Genomic DNA, 16498 nt, shown 5'->3' on the forward strand with positions numbered 1-16498 from the left:
GAATTAACAAAACAGTTTGAAATATTTAAATAGCATTTTCTTGTCTTATTTCTTTGTGCGTAAAATGTTTAGGGTTGTGCGTAAAAGGCCTGTGTGAAGGTAAAACAGCTTTCAAAATGGTTTCCAGTCYGAGTAAAATAACCAGTCACATTTGTACATTCCTTCAAAAATCTTTTCATTTTTAATTTCGAAATATAGGATAATACAGAATATTTGGGGCATACCAAGCAGTTGAGCCAAGATTATGTCCCTGACAATACATTTCAAAACGCCTTTCACGTTCATGTTACTGCAACAGAAAACAAGAAGACCCGTGAATAATAGAAACAAATATTTCGCCCTATTTGAACAAAACCTGGATGCATATTGGCTGAATCTGGGTATCGATAGATTGCAATACATGACCTATATTAACAACAGGCGTCTCGCAATGCAACAATTCGAAGGCTACAATGAGGCTGAACAAACTTATATCAGGTTCTGTCTGTATAGGGTTAATATTCTCCTCATTGGGTTTGTCCGTGCATTAACATCAAATTCAGAGCCAAATTAGGTGTGGTAATCAAGTATACAAAATATAAACAGATGTTACTACATGTGTTGTATTGAAACTATTACAATGGTAGCAATGGCCTAGTCACGGTTTGGGGTCAACACCATTTAACACCCGAGTCCTTATTATTTCGCTGATAGAGCTTTGCAGCTGGTATTTAAAAGTGATAGAAAATCAGTGGCTGCAAAATAAACAACCTTACAAACAGAGACAATTTACAAACGCGCCCTTCCAAGTCTCATTATTTGGTCACACCAATTAATTAATTAAAGTCATAGCCTCATTTATGAAATGCACAACATCACATATTGTCTGCCAACAAAAAACCTATACCACGTCACCACTCGTACGATTTTACTAACAGAAAACTTAATTTACCAGAGGCTTTTCGATTTCAAAATGAACCCGGTTCAGTCATTGTTAGACTGGTAAGGCTGTCCGCGCTGTGAGGCGAAAATGAAGGCAATAGGCCTACTGTGTCACAATATTATTAGCATACACAAGAAACATAGTCTTGGTGAGGACAAAATCCGCAGAAATATATTTTTTAAACAAAGTCTGATGGCCAAAATGCCGTCAGTGTGTCAACTTAAATCATGCTCGTTCTCAAACTGATGGAAATCAGGAGAGATTCTGCTACCTGCCCTCGAACTTGAAATTAACAGTTGAGCATCGTGTTGCAGCTGCAGACATTGTTGTTGTTGTGTTGTTGCTACTGCTGCCACAAACGTCAGGGAAAAGAGACCACAGCGAGTCAATAAGTCTGTAAACGCATATGACAAGTCACTCCTAAAGCAGCGGGTTCGTGGTGTAATACTGTAATCTGTCTCTGCTTAATTTCTTTTCCTTCATTCTTCGGTTTTGAAACCAGATTTTCACTTGGCGGTCGGTGAGGTTCAGCATACGAGAGAGCTGCAGTCTCTTCTCTTTGTTGATATACACACTGAAAAAGAACTCCCTCTCCAGTTCTCGGATCTGATATTTTGTATAAGGACATCTTTTTTTACGAGTCCTCTGTCCATCTAGAAGAGAGGAGAGAAGAGAATGTCGGTCACCAAAATATACAAATAACTCATATTATCCATGACTATGTTCTAGGATTTATAGGCTTTTGGGTAGTCTATAATTACGCATGTGGTCCAAATCAATACGACGAAAAATATTGTTATTGCCTCTTTTAATTTCTATATATTAATTAAGCAGTCATTTCAATTACAATATGAAGCCATTAAATAGCATATGCAGTGCTGTGGATACGAACACTGCATATGCTATACATGATAACTGACAGTTTTCAGCGTGCATGTAAGGCTATAGACGAAATGCAATGAATCATAAAATAATATCAACAGTAATACCACATCAATAGATTACATTTGATTTCTCACATCAGAAACATGACAAATAGCATACTAGTGCAACACACACACTGCCAGATTGCTTTAACGCACGATCTTCTATGTGCTAACCCCTAAACCAGAGGCACTCCCCTCATTACACGCAAGTAAGTGCTCTTTTAATGCTAAGAAACCGTGAAACTAGGCTACATTTATGATTAATGTATGACCGGGAATATTAGGTATACGTTACAATTCACAGTAATAACTACGTGCTTTTTACAAACTTTAGGGAGGTTTAAGAAAAATCACTAGTTCTGATTTCTTTCACGGCCAATTTCAATTCCAAGCACGTGATCCTGAAGTTTATAACAAAGTTTTGTTGGGGAAATCTACAGGCCCTCTATAAACCTTATAAGCTTATAAAACACCATATAAAGAATTTAACAGCAGCGCGCTAGATTGCAAACTTTCTCTCATAACCAGGGTGCTGACTTAATACGTACTGCTGCTGCTGCTCGATTTCTCCTCATTGTTGCCGGAAGAGGACTCTGGACTGCTGGTCTCCTCGCGTGGCTCCTTCCCCTCAGTGTCCCGGCACCGTGGAGCGTGCTCTGCCACGGAGCTTGTTTGTTTCGTGGCCGTTGTGTTCCCTGAGTAGTCGTTAGACGACGGCGTTTCCGAGGCGTTGCCATATGCTGTCTCGAAAAACTGGTCGAAGGCTTGGGGCAGCACCCCATTCCTGCCAACGTTTCCGTAGAAATTGGACGCTGCAGAGCCCGCGCCGGAGTGGTGGTGGTACGCGGCAGCTGCGGCAGGGTTGTTTTTGGCAAACATTTCCCCCATGGTGGGCTGCGACGACAGACAGTCCCGGTGAACCATGTCCTCCGTGGTGGGGTAGCACTGGGGCAGGTTCCCCCGGTGTGTCCATTTACCAGACGCGTCAATGGCAGCATAGTCCCTGAACGTCACCTCTCTCACAGGCTGGACTTGCGGCAGGTTAGAGGAGTACGAATATGTTATGGGGCGAGTAGACGGGGTCTGAGACAAAAATGAAGGTAGACCGGAGAAGTCTGCCCCCGCCGAGACGTAGTAGGTGCAACTGGGCAAATACATGTTCGAACCGACAGGGACCAGTTCGTCAAAATCCATAATTCCTTCACTCTACCACAATCTGGGTCATGCCTCTATAGCCGCCCTTAACATGGCTCTGGAGCGCCCTGGCTCGTGCCTCTTTGAAGCTGGTTCGCTAGGCAGAAATTTTGAGACGTAAGCTGACGTGGAGAGCCAACTCCATCCATTCCGGGGAGGCGTGGGTCACGTGACCAGCAGCAGAAATTGACAGATTTCCTGTGCGTGTGTGTGTGTGTGAGAGAGAGTGTGTTAACTGTTTATTTTTTATTTAGCTTTTGTATATTGTCTATTTCACTTGCTTTGGCAATGTTTCCCATGCCAATAACATGTTTCCCATGCCAATAAAGCCCTTTGAATTGAATTGAATTGAGAGAGTGAGGGAGGGAGAGAGAGAAAGAGAGAGGGTGTATGTGCGGGGGGGTGCACGCGCGTGCGCGAGCATCATGGAGAGTGAGGACTTATTCAGTGAGTGAATGTGTGAGTGAGTGAGTGAGAGAGACATACTGCTAGTTGTCCTGAAGCTTGACATTGGTGGTTTATCACCATGTCGGTCTAAAATGAATTCCCTTACATGCAGCAAGTCAGAGGGAAAACTATAATTGCATTGGTTGTTAAAATGTAGGGAAGTGACATATTTCTATCGAATAACTAACCTGATTCAATATCAATTTCACATATGCTATGCGCCTTTCGACATTTAATCTGGGGGGGGGGGGGGGGGGGGTACTGGTTGAATCCATGCGTCTTGTAAGCTTTATGATATCCCTGAGGGTTTGAAGATGTCTTTGGAAATATTACACATTTGAGGCGTGCCAACAATATCCGTATCCTCTAAACGTGTAAGTACATTTCATTCAATAGTAAAATCCAAGACTAGTGATTATGCTTTAGCAAAGACATATTTCCATGCTATGTTTGATGTTTGTCACTGAGGTGTGTGCTCATAATTTACAACATTATATCATGACCGTTTGGCTTCACGGCAACATTTGTCAATCAGGGTCATGTTCAAGTAAGCCTTGATGTTTGGCCCTGCCTCCGGTCAGGTGTCAGCGACGCAGCGACCAAACAGACATTTTAGGCCATGCAACACTTAGACAACATCAACAGACAGCTCATATCGACGCTTGGCTGTTAAAATACTCCAAACCCGTACATCACCTACATTTTGCCACATAAAAAAAGACGGACGTTTTGTAAGCGGTTTAAAAAAGTTGCCAATATTGCACAATGTTGTTTACGACAGCGATAACCGAGGAGGCACCGGATCAATACTTCATATTTGAGCGCAGTAGGTATAGAGATAGAGAGAAATGCCCATGAATTGATTGTGGGTGTCTGTCTGGATATTATAAACACCCAGCGCTAGACCAACAATAGGCTAATTAAAAATGGACGTTTGTTAAATCATAATAGGCCTTTGTTAATTAAACTAATTGTAGTTCGTTACTAGTTAGGTTGCATAATTAGGCCACTACTGCAAAATTTGTTTTGTTTTCAACTTGAACTCCGTTATTTATGAATAATATACGAATACAGGTCTCACCGCCTGTAAATAGCAATATTATCCAGATTGCACAATGCGTAAAGTGCCGTTTTACGCACAGATAGGCCTATTTCTAGATGGAATGAGGAAATAGACATCTATTTCTATGACCTACAAGACATTGTGAACTACAATGCAATTCAGTTTTACAGACCAATTCCGTTTAACAGACTGAGCACCCCTTCAGCGGCCCAGACAATAGTCCAGACAATAGTCCAGACAATATTTGAAATAGCGTCAACACACTACAACTATCAGCGTTGTGGAATACATTAATGTTGAATCAATAGCCGATTTTTTTTGAAAGATTTCTCCATACATTGTCCTCGTTTAAACCCAACTCCACGAGAAACGTTTAAACAACTTTTATGGGCTCCATGGGCCTATGGGCAATAATTATGTTCGAAACCATTATTCATTCTAAAGATTATGTTGGGTAAACATTTATTTCCTTATTAGCACATGATGTATAGACAATCTAACCAAAGGTGGAACACTTGTCAAAAAAGGTTCATGCTTAAACATTAAAAAAGTATATATCGTTATATCTCATAATTAGGCTAAATACTATAGACTGCATTTTCCTCACGAGTATTGTACCCATTTCGCATCTATTGAATAGAATTACAAACACATAGGCCTATGAATTATTAACAACCCAATAAAGTGTATTAGGTTATACAATTTACTTGTTGTATTGAAATACAAAATAACATATATTTAGATGAATCCTTTTCGAGTTTGTTTTTGGATGATACATTTTGAATATGCTACATGTGACGATACATGTTCTATTAGATTATGTAGGATAGTCGGGTATTATCATTTTTACTATAAATAAGACAATGAAGATATCCGTCTCTTTGCGTATAGATAGACCACAGTGGTGGGTTTTGCGTGTTGTGAGCTGGTGGAACCTAACGCTAATGTTCTGTAAACGAGCGACCTGAGGACGGATTAGGACCGCGGGGACTCGCTTTACCCAAATCCGCCCGGCCTAACCTCCACACACAGCTTCAGAACGCGCCAACGTGACACGTACTGTAATATGACCTCGAAAACATAACATGTCTTAAGAAACGGTAAGTAGGCTATGAGCTAAACCCCTGTTCCAAAATAGAAACAAATCGAAGCATTAGAATATCTCGGGTCATCCGTTCATGCATCGTCTCCTATTCAAATGATTGTGGGGACACAAACAAACCCKGTGCCTTCGCAACCACACGCTCCGCCTCTTCGTCAATCCAGACAAATTCTACGACTTGAGCTMGAGCTTTTAAGCCGTAATTGAGCACAGGGTGCCCAGGAATACCAAAGGCACAGACCTGAGTTTTTATAGCTCCCATAGTATTATACTGCGTTTTTTTCTCTCGGCCAGACACCATCAAACCGACCAGGCGTGATAGGAAGTCGCCACCTACACGGACAAAGTCAGGAGCCGAAGCAGTCCAGCGACAAAAGAAAACTAGACTTTCTAAAACTTAACAAAGACAGGTAAGATTCATACTTACTCTTATAAAAAATGTATGAGCTGCAAAAACGTTTTTTCTACATAAACTATTTGTCTATACTGACCCAAAAGTTTTAAATAATTCACTAAAGATAGAAACAAGCTAAGAGAGACATTTAAGTTTCAACATGTAAACAGTTTTTATGTTCGAAGAAGACGCTTCATAACACACTTGATTCATGTCGACCCTACGACATCTCTCTTAAGGTCTTGTGAATTTTCTTCGGTGGCCAAAAAACAAGACGGCATCTCTGCGTAAAAGCCCCCCAAGCCATAGCGTTGTCTGTGCGGTCGACTTCAAGTTCGGCGGAGGGAAAGGGTCACCGCCCGCGGGGTAGGCCCTTACAGTAGGGAGTGCAGATGCCATTTAAGGGCACAGTATGCCCCGGATGAAGTTTCCCTGATTACAAATTCATTTTCAGCTTCTGGCAACAACACTAYGAGTTAAGGAAAAGAGAAGGTGGCTTTAGGTTACAAGACATCGATTTCTGCATGTGTGAAGTGACGTCTAAAAATGAACTTAACCTTCGTGGACTGCTTTCTAGACTTTGGAATAGCAGATTTGTTGGTGTAGTTTTCATTTGAGCCCTAGACACCAGTAAGCTTACACTGATATTACATAATAGAACTGTAATGTTTTTCTAGCCTACCTGGTTAAATAAAGGTGAAAAAAAAATAATAATAATGACAAAAAAAACATGGATTATAGTCCTCTCCATTTGGTACATTAAACAATTAACTTTACGCACAGAAAAATGTTCACTTCACTAGATCTGTTCTCAACAAAGGGACGCAAATAGGCATTGATATAGTCCCACTGATGGTAATAAARGCGATAGGGCTGCCACATTAAGGATGAATGAAGGTAAAAGTCTAACACTAACTCTTTAGACTTATCCAAGTCAATAACTTGTTATGGAATATTGGTCAGTGACAAATAGGCACACATGGCACAAGTATTTTTWCAAAACGAAACAATTCAACTTTGCTTTCTGGGGATATGTCTTTAAAATGTCCTTCATTTTTCCATTGATTGTTTCTTTGTTCTTCAATTACCGTTAGACTTACTACTAAAGCCCAAGGATTATTGATACACAAAAATTCATTAAACTGTTGTTGTTGACTACAGTACGATTTTACCATTCAGAAAGTGATGTGTACAATTTATTATTGGTGTGTACCATGTTTTGTGTACCGTTTATTTGTTCAGCCTAAAGCCAATAAATAGGAAACAAAATGGCGTAGGCTACTTAGATGAACCTTGCACTTTGGCATAAAGTCTATTGTTTTCAAAAGAAAAACGTGGGTGATGTATTACACATCTTCAACAATGTCAACTGAATTGGTATTTAAATGTTCAACATAAACATCGAATAAGTTACCAATGGGGCTATATAGGCCTATAGCATAGCAACCTATTCTCACGTTACAATAACATTCCTTCTAACCCCAAGCCAGAAAAAAGCATTAGGCCTGCTGTAAAACCTCCAATATACAAAATAAATACATTTMGATTCATGTTCAATAAAGATTTTTGTAATCTTGCTAAAGCGTGAGTATTCCACGAAAAGTCGTGATGCTAAATTGCATAGGCTTATATCCCATCTTGGCTGTTATTAAGTTGTAGGCGGTAATCAAGTCTATTAGCGAAGACGGCGCCAACGAGGGCGATTAGTACTACACAGATATAGTCATATGAAACATGACCAAAAAGCCCTGACATATACTTTAATACGAATGAACAAACACGAAGATACCAGGAGGCGTGAACTTTTTTTAAATCAGTAAAGAACTGTTTATTTATCCACAGGTGACAGAAATGTGAGGAGAGGGCGACGGCGACGACAGAGGAACCGAGGAGGGACCACAAGGAAAAACAACGCCCATAGTGGGAACCCTATTCAACTCCCTGGTCAATGGGAGGACGTGGCTTTAGCCTTACTATCTCTTGCATCAATTCAAGGGAAACGACTGACATCAGTCTCTCATTGAACTCCCAAGGACAGAGTGACACAAAACGAGTAAAATGACCTCAGCGACGGAGTGGACAACCGCAACAACATAACAACTAACCTTGTGTTGCATAGAGTAYGGATTATAATCATTCCCGATATAGATAAAAAATTGGCGAGAAAATAACTTCATAATGCAAAAGACACATTTCGAAAATTTCACCAGGACCTTTGACTTGTGTACATAATGTTGCAATGGCTATAGTTTAATAAATTGTGAAACAAAACTGCGTTTTTTTCTCTCTCCATTTTATAGCCTTCTATAGGAGTCACGGAAGTGTTGGGCATGTAATATAGTGTGAAGTAGACCCACCAATATCAGCACCCTATGCTTATACAAATCATCTTCCTATATACCGTAGGACGACGGAAACACAGCAACGAAAACAGGCCTACTTTTTCTTGACGCATCTCGTGCTTTCGAACTTGATTTTCTTATGGAAAATTGAGATACAAAAATGAGTTAACCATGTAAAGCTGTGATAACAATGTATAGACTACGATCACACTGTGTTACTTGGATCAATTCTACATTTAGCTCAATCAGAAGCTACATTATTTACACCTTGTAAAACGAATACGTCCCCTAAAGGACTCATCCTAGAAATGTACTTATAACTCAATAAAAAAKAATATCATAGTATTTTCCCCATGAAGAATATTTAAATACAGGCTTTAGCATATATTTTTGTTTGTTTATGAGTCGGGTGAGGGAGGTTTTTGATTTGTCGACGATGACAGGATATTTTTCTCCGGTTCTAGGTATGGGACCTGTATCTGAATAACACAATTAAAGGAAAATTGCATGTGTATGATTTAGGCCTGTTTGTTGCACTGTGTTCTGCGTGATATTTATTTAGGCTAGAATATTAACGGAAAATATAGCTCATATACAACTCAATGTGGACAACTAGGGAACTAAACATGAACCTAACATATAGACTAGGCTTTAGACTAAACTAAAATCGTGAATCTCAAATGCAAAAGTGATACTTTGTTTTACTGTAATGTTTTGAACTTCAGAGTACAAATTAAATATATAGGGAACGGTGTGAAAACAAAATGCACCACGTGGCCCTATAATGCTCGGTTTACTGGAGTTTTATATGATGAGACAATAGTCTATATTAAAACAAATATAATGTGTGCTTGAATCGATAAAAACGAAATAACACTGTAGAATATTTAAATCTTTTTCCATTTCATTTCAGATGGAAATCCATTCATCTTTCCGTAATAAGGACCTTTGTCACGCCGTTCAAAATAACAAGGCACACCATCTACAGGCCTATCCCTTTTCTGTAAACGCCAATCGGAGCACAATAGCATCGTATAAAAACAGACAAATAACGAACAAAGTGTGTAACTAAGATATAATTAGGCCTACTGAAGAAGAAAAGGATAACATACTACACTGCAGCCGGACTCCTTTGCCCGCACACAAGGTTCATTTTGGAGTGGGCTACAAAATCATTGGTGTCAATACACCTTCCTCGTAGAAATTGAGAATAGACCTACTGAATTGTATGGGCCGAAGAAAAAATACCACCGACTTACTCGAATTAGTAAACGTATAGGCCAGGGCACGAGAGCGCAGCCTACGGAGGTGTGACGCACATATCCTCAGTCAAGTGCCTCTGCTTGACCGCTGTTAAAACGGCCGTATCCCACGGTGTCTACCAGGCTAAGGTATTTTAGCAGGCTATACTGCGTGAGCTTAAACCGCATCTGTATGCGCTATCCTGGCTAGCGGGGTAGGCCTCTGGAAAACGCCATCAGTATATCTCGGCCAGCCAGTTGAAGATTACAGCCTTCTTCATAGTCTCTCTCCATTACCCGGGTAGACAGCGAAGGTCAAAGTAAAGAGCACAACACTAGCCCCGGCCTTTACTCATCTCCTCCCCGCATGACAGAGTTGGGAGAGCGGGGCGCAGTGTGAGAGTATAGGCTGCTCCTCCGCCAGACAACAATGCGGTTAATACAATAGGCCTACATCATTTTTTYCCCTTTGTTAAGTTTGAAAGCTTTTTTGTATGTTTTTTTCCGTTAGGATTGACCGCCAACAGCCATTAAAACTGATGCAAAAATATATTCTACATAGAGAAAGGCAAAAAACAAGATATGACCTTTTGTGGACGTTTCATTAAAAGTAGATATTTCAGTGCAGATATGAAATGGAATAGGGAAATTCTATAGCACTTAAAACGTCTGGACTATTTGATAGCGCGGCAAAAAAGATTTACAGACGATCATGTACTTCTTACTTCACTTAGCCCGTTTGCCATTAAGCGCGAATCAGCAAGACAGTGAATTATGTGGAGCTCTCTCAACCTGTATGTATATCATTCATTTTACGCAACAGGGAATGCCAAATTGAATTTCTGCCTGGATTACTTAGGAGCTGTCATGCCTGGCTTTGCCTGTGGGTGGCAGCAAGACTCCAGCAATGCTGCAGTGAGCGCTGGGCGTGTGCCAGATTTAGAATCCAGTCCAGCCTGCTCTGCTCTATCGCCAGCCACAGTTTGAATATCTCTCTCCATGGGTGGCGTGCGCGTTCGCGTGTGTTTGCGTCGGAACCGTGTACGCAAGGACGGAGACATTGCACGCAGACGGTACTCTCGGTTAAGACATACTTGACCCTGAATTCAATTTGTCTGACAGAGGATTTAGTGTAATGCCGAATAAATAATCATTTTGAGAAACTAAGAAGTTAAAAGTCATTATATTTAATTTGCATATTTTTACATTAGAATTCTTTACGAATTACCGACAATACTTAATTTGAAATTCAGCTCTTTATGCTGCTTAAATAGTTATCATATGATTAGGACTACATGTTTTGTTACCAATTCAAAAACTGTTTTAAACTGCAAATCATAATTTATTATACATCATAAACCATGCATGTATTACTAATATAAAAGTAATACAAAAGTACTATAGTAAAACAATTCATTTCGAGAACTTGTTTATAATCAAGAGACATTGTAGCCTTATTTAGGTTAGATATGTTATGATGTTATATTTTGATGTGATAGCACATTTCTACTGACTTCATGACAGCCTATAGACTGTGAACATGACATCTACAACGGTGTTTAATCGTTAGCATTATAGAAGCAACTTTTTTAATCAGCAAAAACATTAGGACGCGACCGTTTCTATTTCAAATGTATTAATGTGTGATTCCGGATGTTGCTAGAAAAATAGCATGCACCACAGTTGTGCGAGATCACTGATTAAAATAGCAAAAGACAATGGCACAGCCTAGAAGCATAATGTGTCTTGTTATTTCCCCGTGCCACGGAGAAGGACAGACGTTTGCTTTTCTTAAATTATATACATTTTCCTGCAGCAACTGAATCAATTTATTTACGATATATGGATAACTTAAAGTAGTAGAGCCTGAAAACATTTAATATTCTGGTATGTTTACCTGTATAGACTATATGAGTTTGCTCTGCTGCTTCCTGCGTGGAAGACTTTGATTTTGCAATGCAACATAGCCTACACTCAGCATATTTATTCAGAAAACAAACGCAACCTCAATGAAATTGAAATATGTAGCCAAACATGCGAAGGCCTATGCATTCTGATTCGTGGGAGCAGTATGTATTTATATTTTCTGGCAGAATTCGGTTACCGCAGGATACATTAGAGTAAATATTTTACAATTATAATAAGTTTCTATTTGATCGTGAAATGTTTGTGGTAAATGTTCATAGCCTGGCATTCACGAAGATAATGACAAGGAGCTTTTGAACTCCCTACAACAATAAAAACACAAGTCATCGCTACGGGTTCTGTAAGTGCAAATCCTTTCCCCTATATAATCACCATGTTTGTTTGCTTTCTAGTTTCATGTCCGCGTTCTTCTCTTATTTGAAGAGTGGTCTGTGCCACAGTAAAAATGTATGATACAGTCCTAAGCCTAGTACACTGAGACTTAACGGATATGATTCCACTAATACGGTAATAGAACCAAAGTGGTAGGCCTGTCAACGAGAAACATTTTTATCTTGAGTCACCAGAGTAGTACATATCAGAATATTATTTAAGAAAGCGCTCTATTATAAATTCTACATTTCAACCGCTTCTGAATGGGAATAATAGAATAGTTGTAGGCTACGGCTGGTGGCGTGATAATGCAGCATCAGCGAATCAAAAGGCTGCGGCCTTTTCTCTCGATGTTAAATTCACGGGTTAGCACTTCATATTAGCCTGCATACAGATGTGCATAATGTAATAACAAGGTATAAGTATCAGGTAGCTTAAATACCTTTATTTAAACTATCTTTATTGTTGAGTTTATTTTCCAAGAAAATCTAAAAACGTTTGAGCTAAAATGGTATTGTATAGGCTTCTAGCTCATTATAAAGTTACTTCACGGATTAGACTAGTACTGCGGTTAATATAATGTGCAACCCATGCACGTTTTCAATCCAAACTATTTTAGAATTAAACATGTAGACCTGCATCACAATCTAGACCTGCAGCAATAATATCCCGCATTTCAAATCGCTTCTCATTTTGTGATTTGGTGTGATATGGATATTATCAGCAGACATGAACGCGAGACGCTCACCTGTTACAACAAAAGATGATCAGTCATACAGGGGATTAAGAAATGCCGAAATGATAAACATTTTCATACAGACTTTGTCGTTGGGATGACGAGATCATTGATGACATCATTGAAAATATTATTGCAGATTAGTGCAAGAAAATCGGAAATTGAAAACAACAATAGCCTAAACCGCGCGTGGGTGTTTTCTGCAGCACATGGGGGCGCATACTAATGTTCAAAATCCAAAATGCTCACCTCTGTGACGCTAAAGCGGTTATATGGAAACACCTTTAAAATTCTGATATTTTAGCTGTGGCTGAGACACAGTGCATCGAATTGACGTTTTTACTGATATTATTATGACGTAATAATAAGTAGGAATTCTTATCGAAGAAATGCTTCCTGCATTCTCTATATGATTGCATCACAGTAATAGTATTATGACGCGAAAATGGACAAAAATGCCTGTGAAAGCATGTAAAATAATCCGAATAATCGAAATGAACGGGACATTCACAACTGAGATCTACACATGTAACAGTAAACACAACAGGACAAACAAATAGAGAACATTTGSAGCAAGTATCGCTTCGAATAGGCTGTTTGTCCAGGTATTGTTGCTAAATATTTCCACATTGATCTCATATAAATGTAACTATATTATTATTATAGCCAAGTTGATGTGGCAAAGTAGGGTAGAACCTATTCATATGCCAGTCTGGCTACAGTCAACTACTGTAGCGCTTGAGACAATTTCATCAGTAGATGGCGATGTCGGCATTATAGTCCAGCACATACACTCAAAACCAACTTCCATTATTTGATCTGTCTCCAGAATTAGACATTTTTGATGCACTCAATAGATAGCTTCAGACTCTTCGTAATAACATCACAACCAGGCGACACATGGAATTAACGTACAAAAAACGACAGAGCCCAGAGTAACCCAGTATGGCTAAACGAGGACCTTCCGCAGTGACGCATAAATCACCGCGGTCAGACATGTTCCTTACACACCGTAAACAGACCTACTCGAGCCTCTCACACTGCCTCTGAATCTAAGCATAACTTCAACCAACTTATGACTGATCCTTTCACATTTGAATAGCTATGACAAAATGACACAATTGACATCAAAATGTCACCAAAAACTGAACCATTTCTCTGTAATATACTGGATGGATGCTCAAAACAGAAGTCGTGGATATATATGATTGATTCAACAATGTCCATATTTTATTGGGACGGATTTTCATGTCAATCCTTCTACACCGACATGTTTTACAGACACACACAGATGCCCTGAAATATTATAGTTTTGTCTGCATAGTTTACTTATACAACCACATGAATACACACACAATATAAAACCTATGGTTCATATGGGCACACAGACCATTATCTATGCATTACAAGAGGGAATGCACCATGGATTCGTTATGAGTGAGAGCAAGAGAACCATTTGAAAAAGCTTAACTTTAAATTAAGWTGCACATGATAAGTGGTGTGTTGAAGGGGAAATGGAACGGATTAATATTTAACCGTGGAAGCTATAATCCTAAATGCCGTCACTTCCTGTGGATTTCCAAATGKTTTTTTTCCCTCCACACGGTGAAGTTGCAGATAAAATGAGAAACTAAAACACACACCTCTGAAGGGTGTCTGTTTTCCTGTACTGCATACCAGTCGCAAAAATTACACGCCCCTTCCTGCTTTGGGATCCATTCACCGCGAACAATATTTTACATCATGGAGGAAAGGTGGAAGGTCCAGAGTTTTTATGCATATTCGTTCCAAAAAGGTCCCGGAACGCATTTGGCAAAGTAGGCCTACATTTGTGAATCATGATCGGTGGGATATAATGAGTCAACTGTTCCAACCAAAAAGCGTGAAGAGCATTTTGAGTGTGTATGTGTGTGTGTGTGTGTGTGTGTGTGTGTGTGTGTGTGTGTGTGTGTGTGTGTGTGTGTGTGTGTGTACTCAATTCCCATCGTTCAGAACTAGCTGATGCTCTTCACTTTGACGACCACCTTCTTCTCCTTTACCCGTCTGTTCTGAAACCAGATAGTGACCTGTCGCTCGGATAGATTCGTCTGGGCCGATATCCTCCTTCGTTTGTCCTTCGTTATGAATTTATTGGCCGCGTACTCGCGCTCAAGTTCCTTCAGTTGCACCTTGGTGTATGGCACGCGCTTCTTTCTTCCACGTCTGAAGGAGCTCACGTCCCCTCCTATGTGAGACATTGCGTCTGGTGGAGCAAAACGGAAAACAAAATAGATATGGTATAAGAAGGTTACAATAGTAGCCTAGCCATATGCTATCATACAAGATAGTTTTACAAAAAATGCATCGTTTCGAAAATGTTGTTACATTAGGCATACATGAAGGCCAAAATATTTCGTACATATAACTATAAAAACACACTGAAAAGACTGTCTGGTTTATTGCGTAAAAACCTGAGGGCTCTCTCCTTGTGTTGTACCTGGTATGGAGGATTTCCACATGTGTCCGGGCTGAGGCTGCTCCTTGGTGCAGTAGACTTGTCCGTTCCACCCGTTTGTAGTCAGAGCCCATGGCTGATAGCTCTCCATGGGCAGCAGGGGCTCGTGTCTGGGTTCTGCTGGCCCGCTCATAGTTGGAACTACGGGGACGTCCAGGTAACTGGGAACGGGCTGGTATGGCCCCGACGCATAGCTCGGATAGAAGGCGAACTCCTTGGCCCGCGAGGTGAAGTCATCGCCCGAGGCGGACGTGTCCATGTACTTCTCCCCGTACGCAGAGGGGGGCTGCGTGCCGCACGACTTTATGCTACTGTGGTGCGACATTCTGCACGGGTAGTAGCCGCTACCGAAGTATCCATAGGGCAGGGACGCGCTGGAGGAGCTTTGCGCAGCCGAGCAAGGGCTGCACTGCTTGGCCTGCTCACCCATACCGGAGATGGGGACCTCACTTGACGAGTACGCGGTGCTCGGAGCGAGGGACGCGGGGTGCGCCATCAGGTTTCTGCATTGGTTCGCCGCAAAGTTGCCTCCCGCAAAACCACCACCGCTAGCGTCCATGTTCTTGCTCACTTCATCGGAAACGTTGTCGTAGAGGAACATTACCGACGGGTCGACCCAGCGAGGACGGAGGAGCAGTGACGTTGTCATAGCACGACATCCAACATTGAGGCGTCTGGCTCTTTTTAAAAAAGCACAGAGACTGAAAAAAGGAGATACTGATTCGGAGAGAGTAAACCACTCTGACGTGCCCTGGTGCAACCAAGGTCGCGCCTTCATTGGCCAAGAAGGGCCCACGTGATATGCAAAGAGCACGATAAACATCTCCCAGTGCAGATAATTAAATGTAGAAAAATGCGGTGTTGTCAGATGACCGTACCTATCAAGGGATTTGGCTTGTCTTTTTGCCGCTCAAAAACAAGAGGGTTTCGTGAGTAAATCTAAAACAAACAACAAATATCCTCTCCTATGACTCCTATATAAAGGTACACTTCAAACCTAACTGTGTGACGGACACATTTGTTTGAAAAGGTTCCTCTTTTATAACTGGAAAGCCAAATAAAAAGAACGTAGTTGTCCAGACTGTTTCAAACGACTGCGGTGATTCACCTACTTACAATCATCCATACACGTTGCTTTTACGCACATAAAGGAAGTACGTGTAATCATGTCTATGACACAATGTCATTGCGGATTATTTTGAAGATTGTGGGCCTGTTTTAATTCCACAAAGTATAATCCATTCAAACCCTAATACAGCTCACATAATTCGACTAGTAAGTAGTACATMGCATAAGAAATGGTTCGCCAAGGACACGTTTCCTAACATCCCTTAAAAGA

The 16498-nt window shown here is 40.5% G+C and overlaps 2 protein-coding genes and 1 long non-coding RNA gene across 3 annotated transcripts; 1 reads left to right on the top strand and 2 right to left on the bottom strand.

Annotated features, from left to right (window-relative positions):
* Nucleotides 1-158: 158 nt before the first annotated feature.
* Nucleotides 159-3285, bottom strand: LOC111955122 (homeobox protein Hox-A11a). Its single transcript, XM_023975214.3, has 2 exons — nucleotides 2397-3285; nucleotides 159-1575 (listed from the first exon to the last, which is right to left on the bottom strand). The coding sequence occupies exons 1-2, from the start codon at nucleotides 3040-3042 to the stop codon at nucleotides 1343-1345; spliced, it is 879 nt and encodes a 292-aa protein (XP_023830982.1). The 5' UTR covers nucleotides 3043-3285; the 3' UTR covers nucleotides 159-1342.
* Nucleotides 3286-5662: 2377 nt separating this feature from the next.
* On the top strand, nucleotides 5663-8322 carry LOC111955123 (uncharacterized). The gene is made up of 2 exons (XR_002876073.2): nucleotides 5663-6064; nucleotides 7891-8322. It is a non-coding gene; the product is annotated as an uncharacterized lncRNA (long non-coding RNA).
* Nucleotides 8323-13872: 5550 nt separating this feature from the next.
* Nucleotides 13873-15865, bottom strand: LOC111954722 (homeobox protein Hox-A13a). The gene is made up of 2 exons (XM_023974611.3): nucleotides 15142-15865; nucleotides 13873-14907 (listed from the first exon to the last, which is right to left on the bottom strand). Exons 1-2 carry the CDS (start codon nucleotides 15806-15808, stop codon nucleotides 14660-14662), a joined length of 915 nt encoding a protein of 304 aa, XP_023830379.1. The 5' UTR covers nucleotides 15809-15865; the 3' UTR covers nucleotides 13873-14659.
* Nucleotides 15866-16498: the final 633 nt, after the last annotated feature.

The sequence above is a fragment of the Salvelinus sp. IW2-2015 genome, linkage group LG30 (assembly GCF_002910315.2).
Source record: "Salvelinus sp. IW2-2015 linkage group LG30, ASM291031v2, whole genome shotgun sequence".
Taxonomy (NCBI): domain Eukaryota; kingdom Metazoa; phylum Chordata; class Actinopteri; order Salmoniformes; family Salmonidae; genus Salvelinus; species Salvelinus sp. IW2-2015.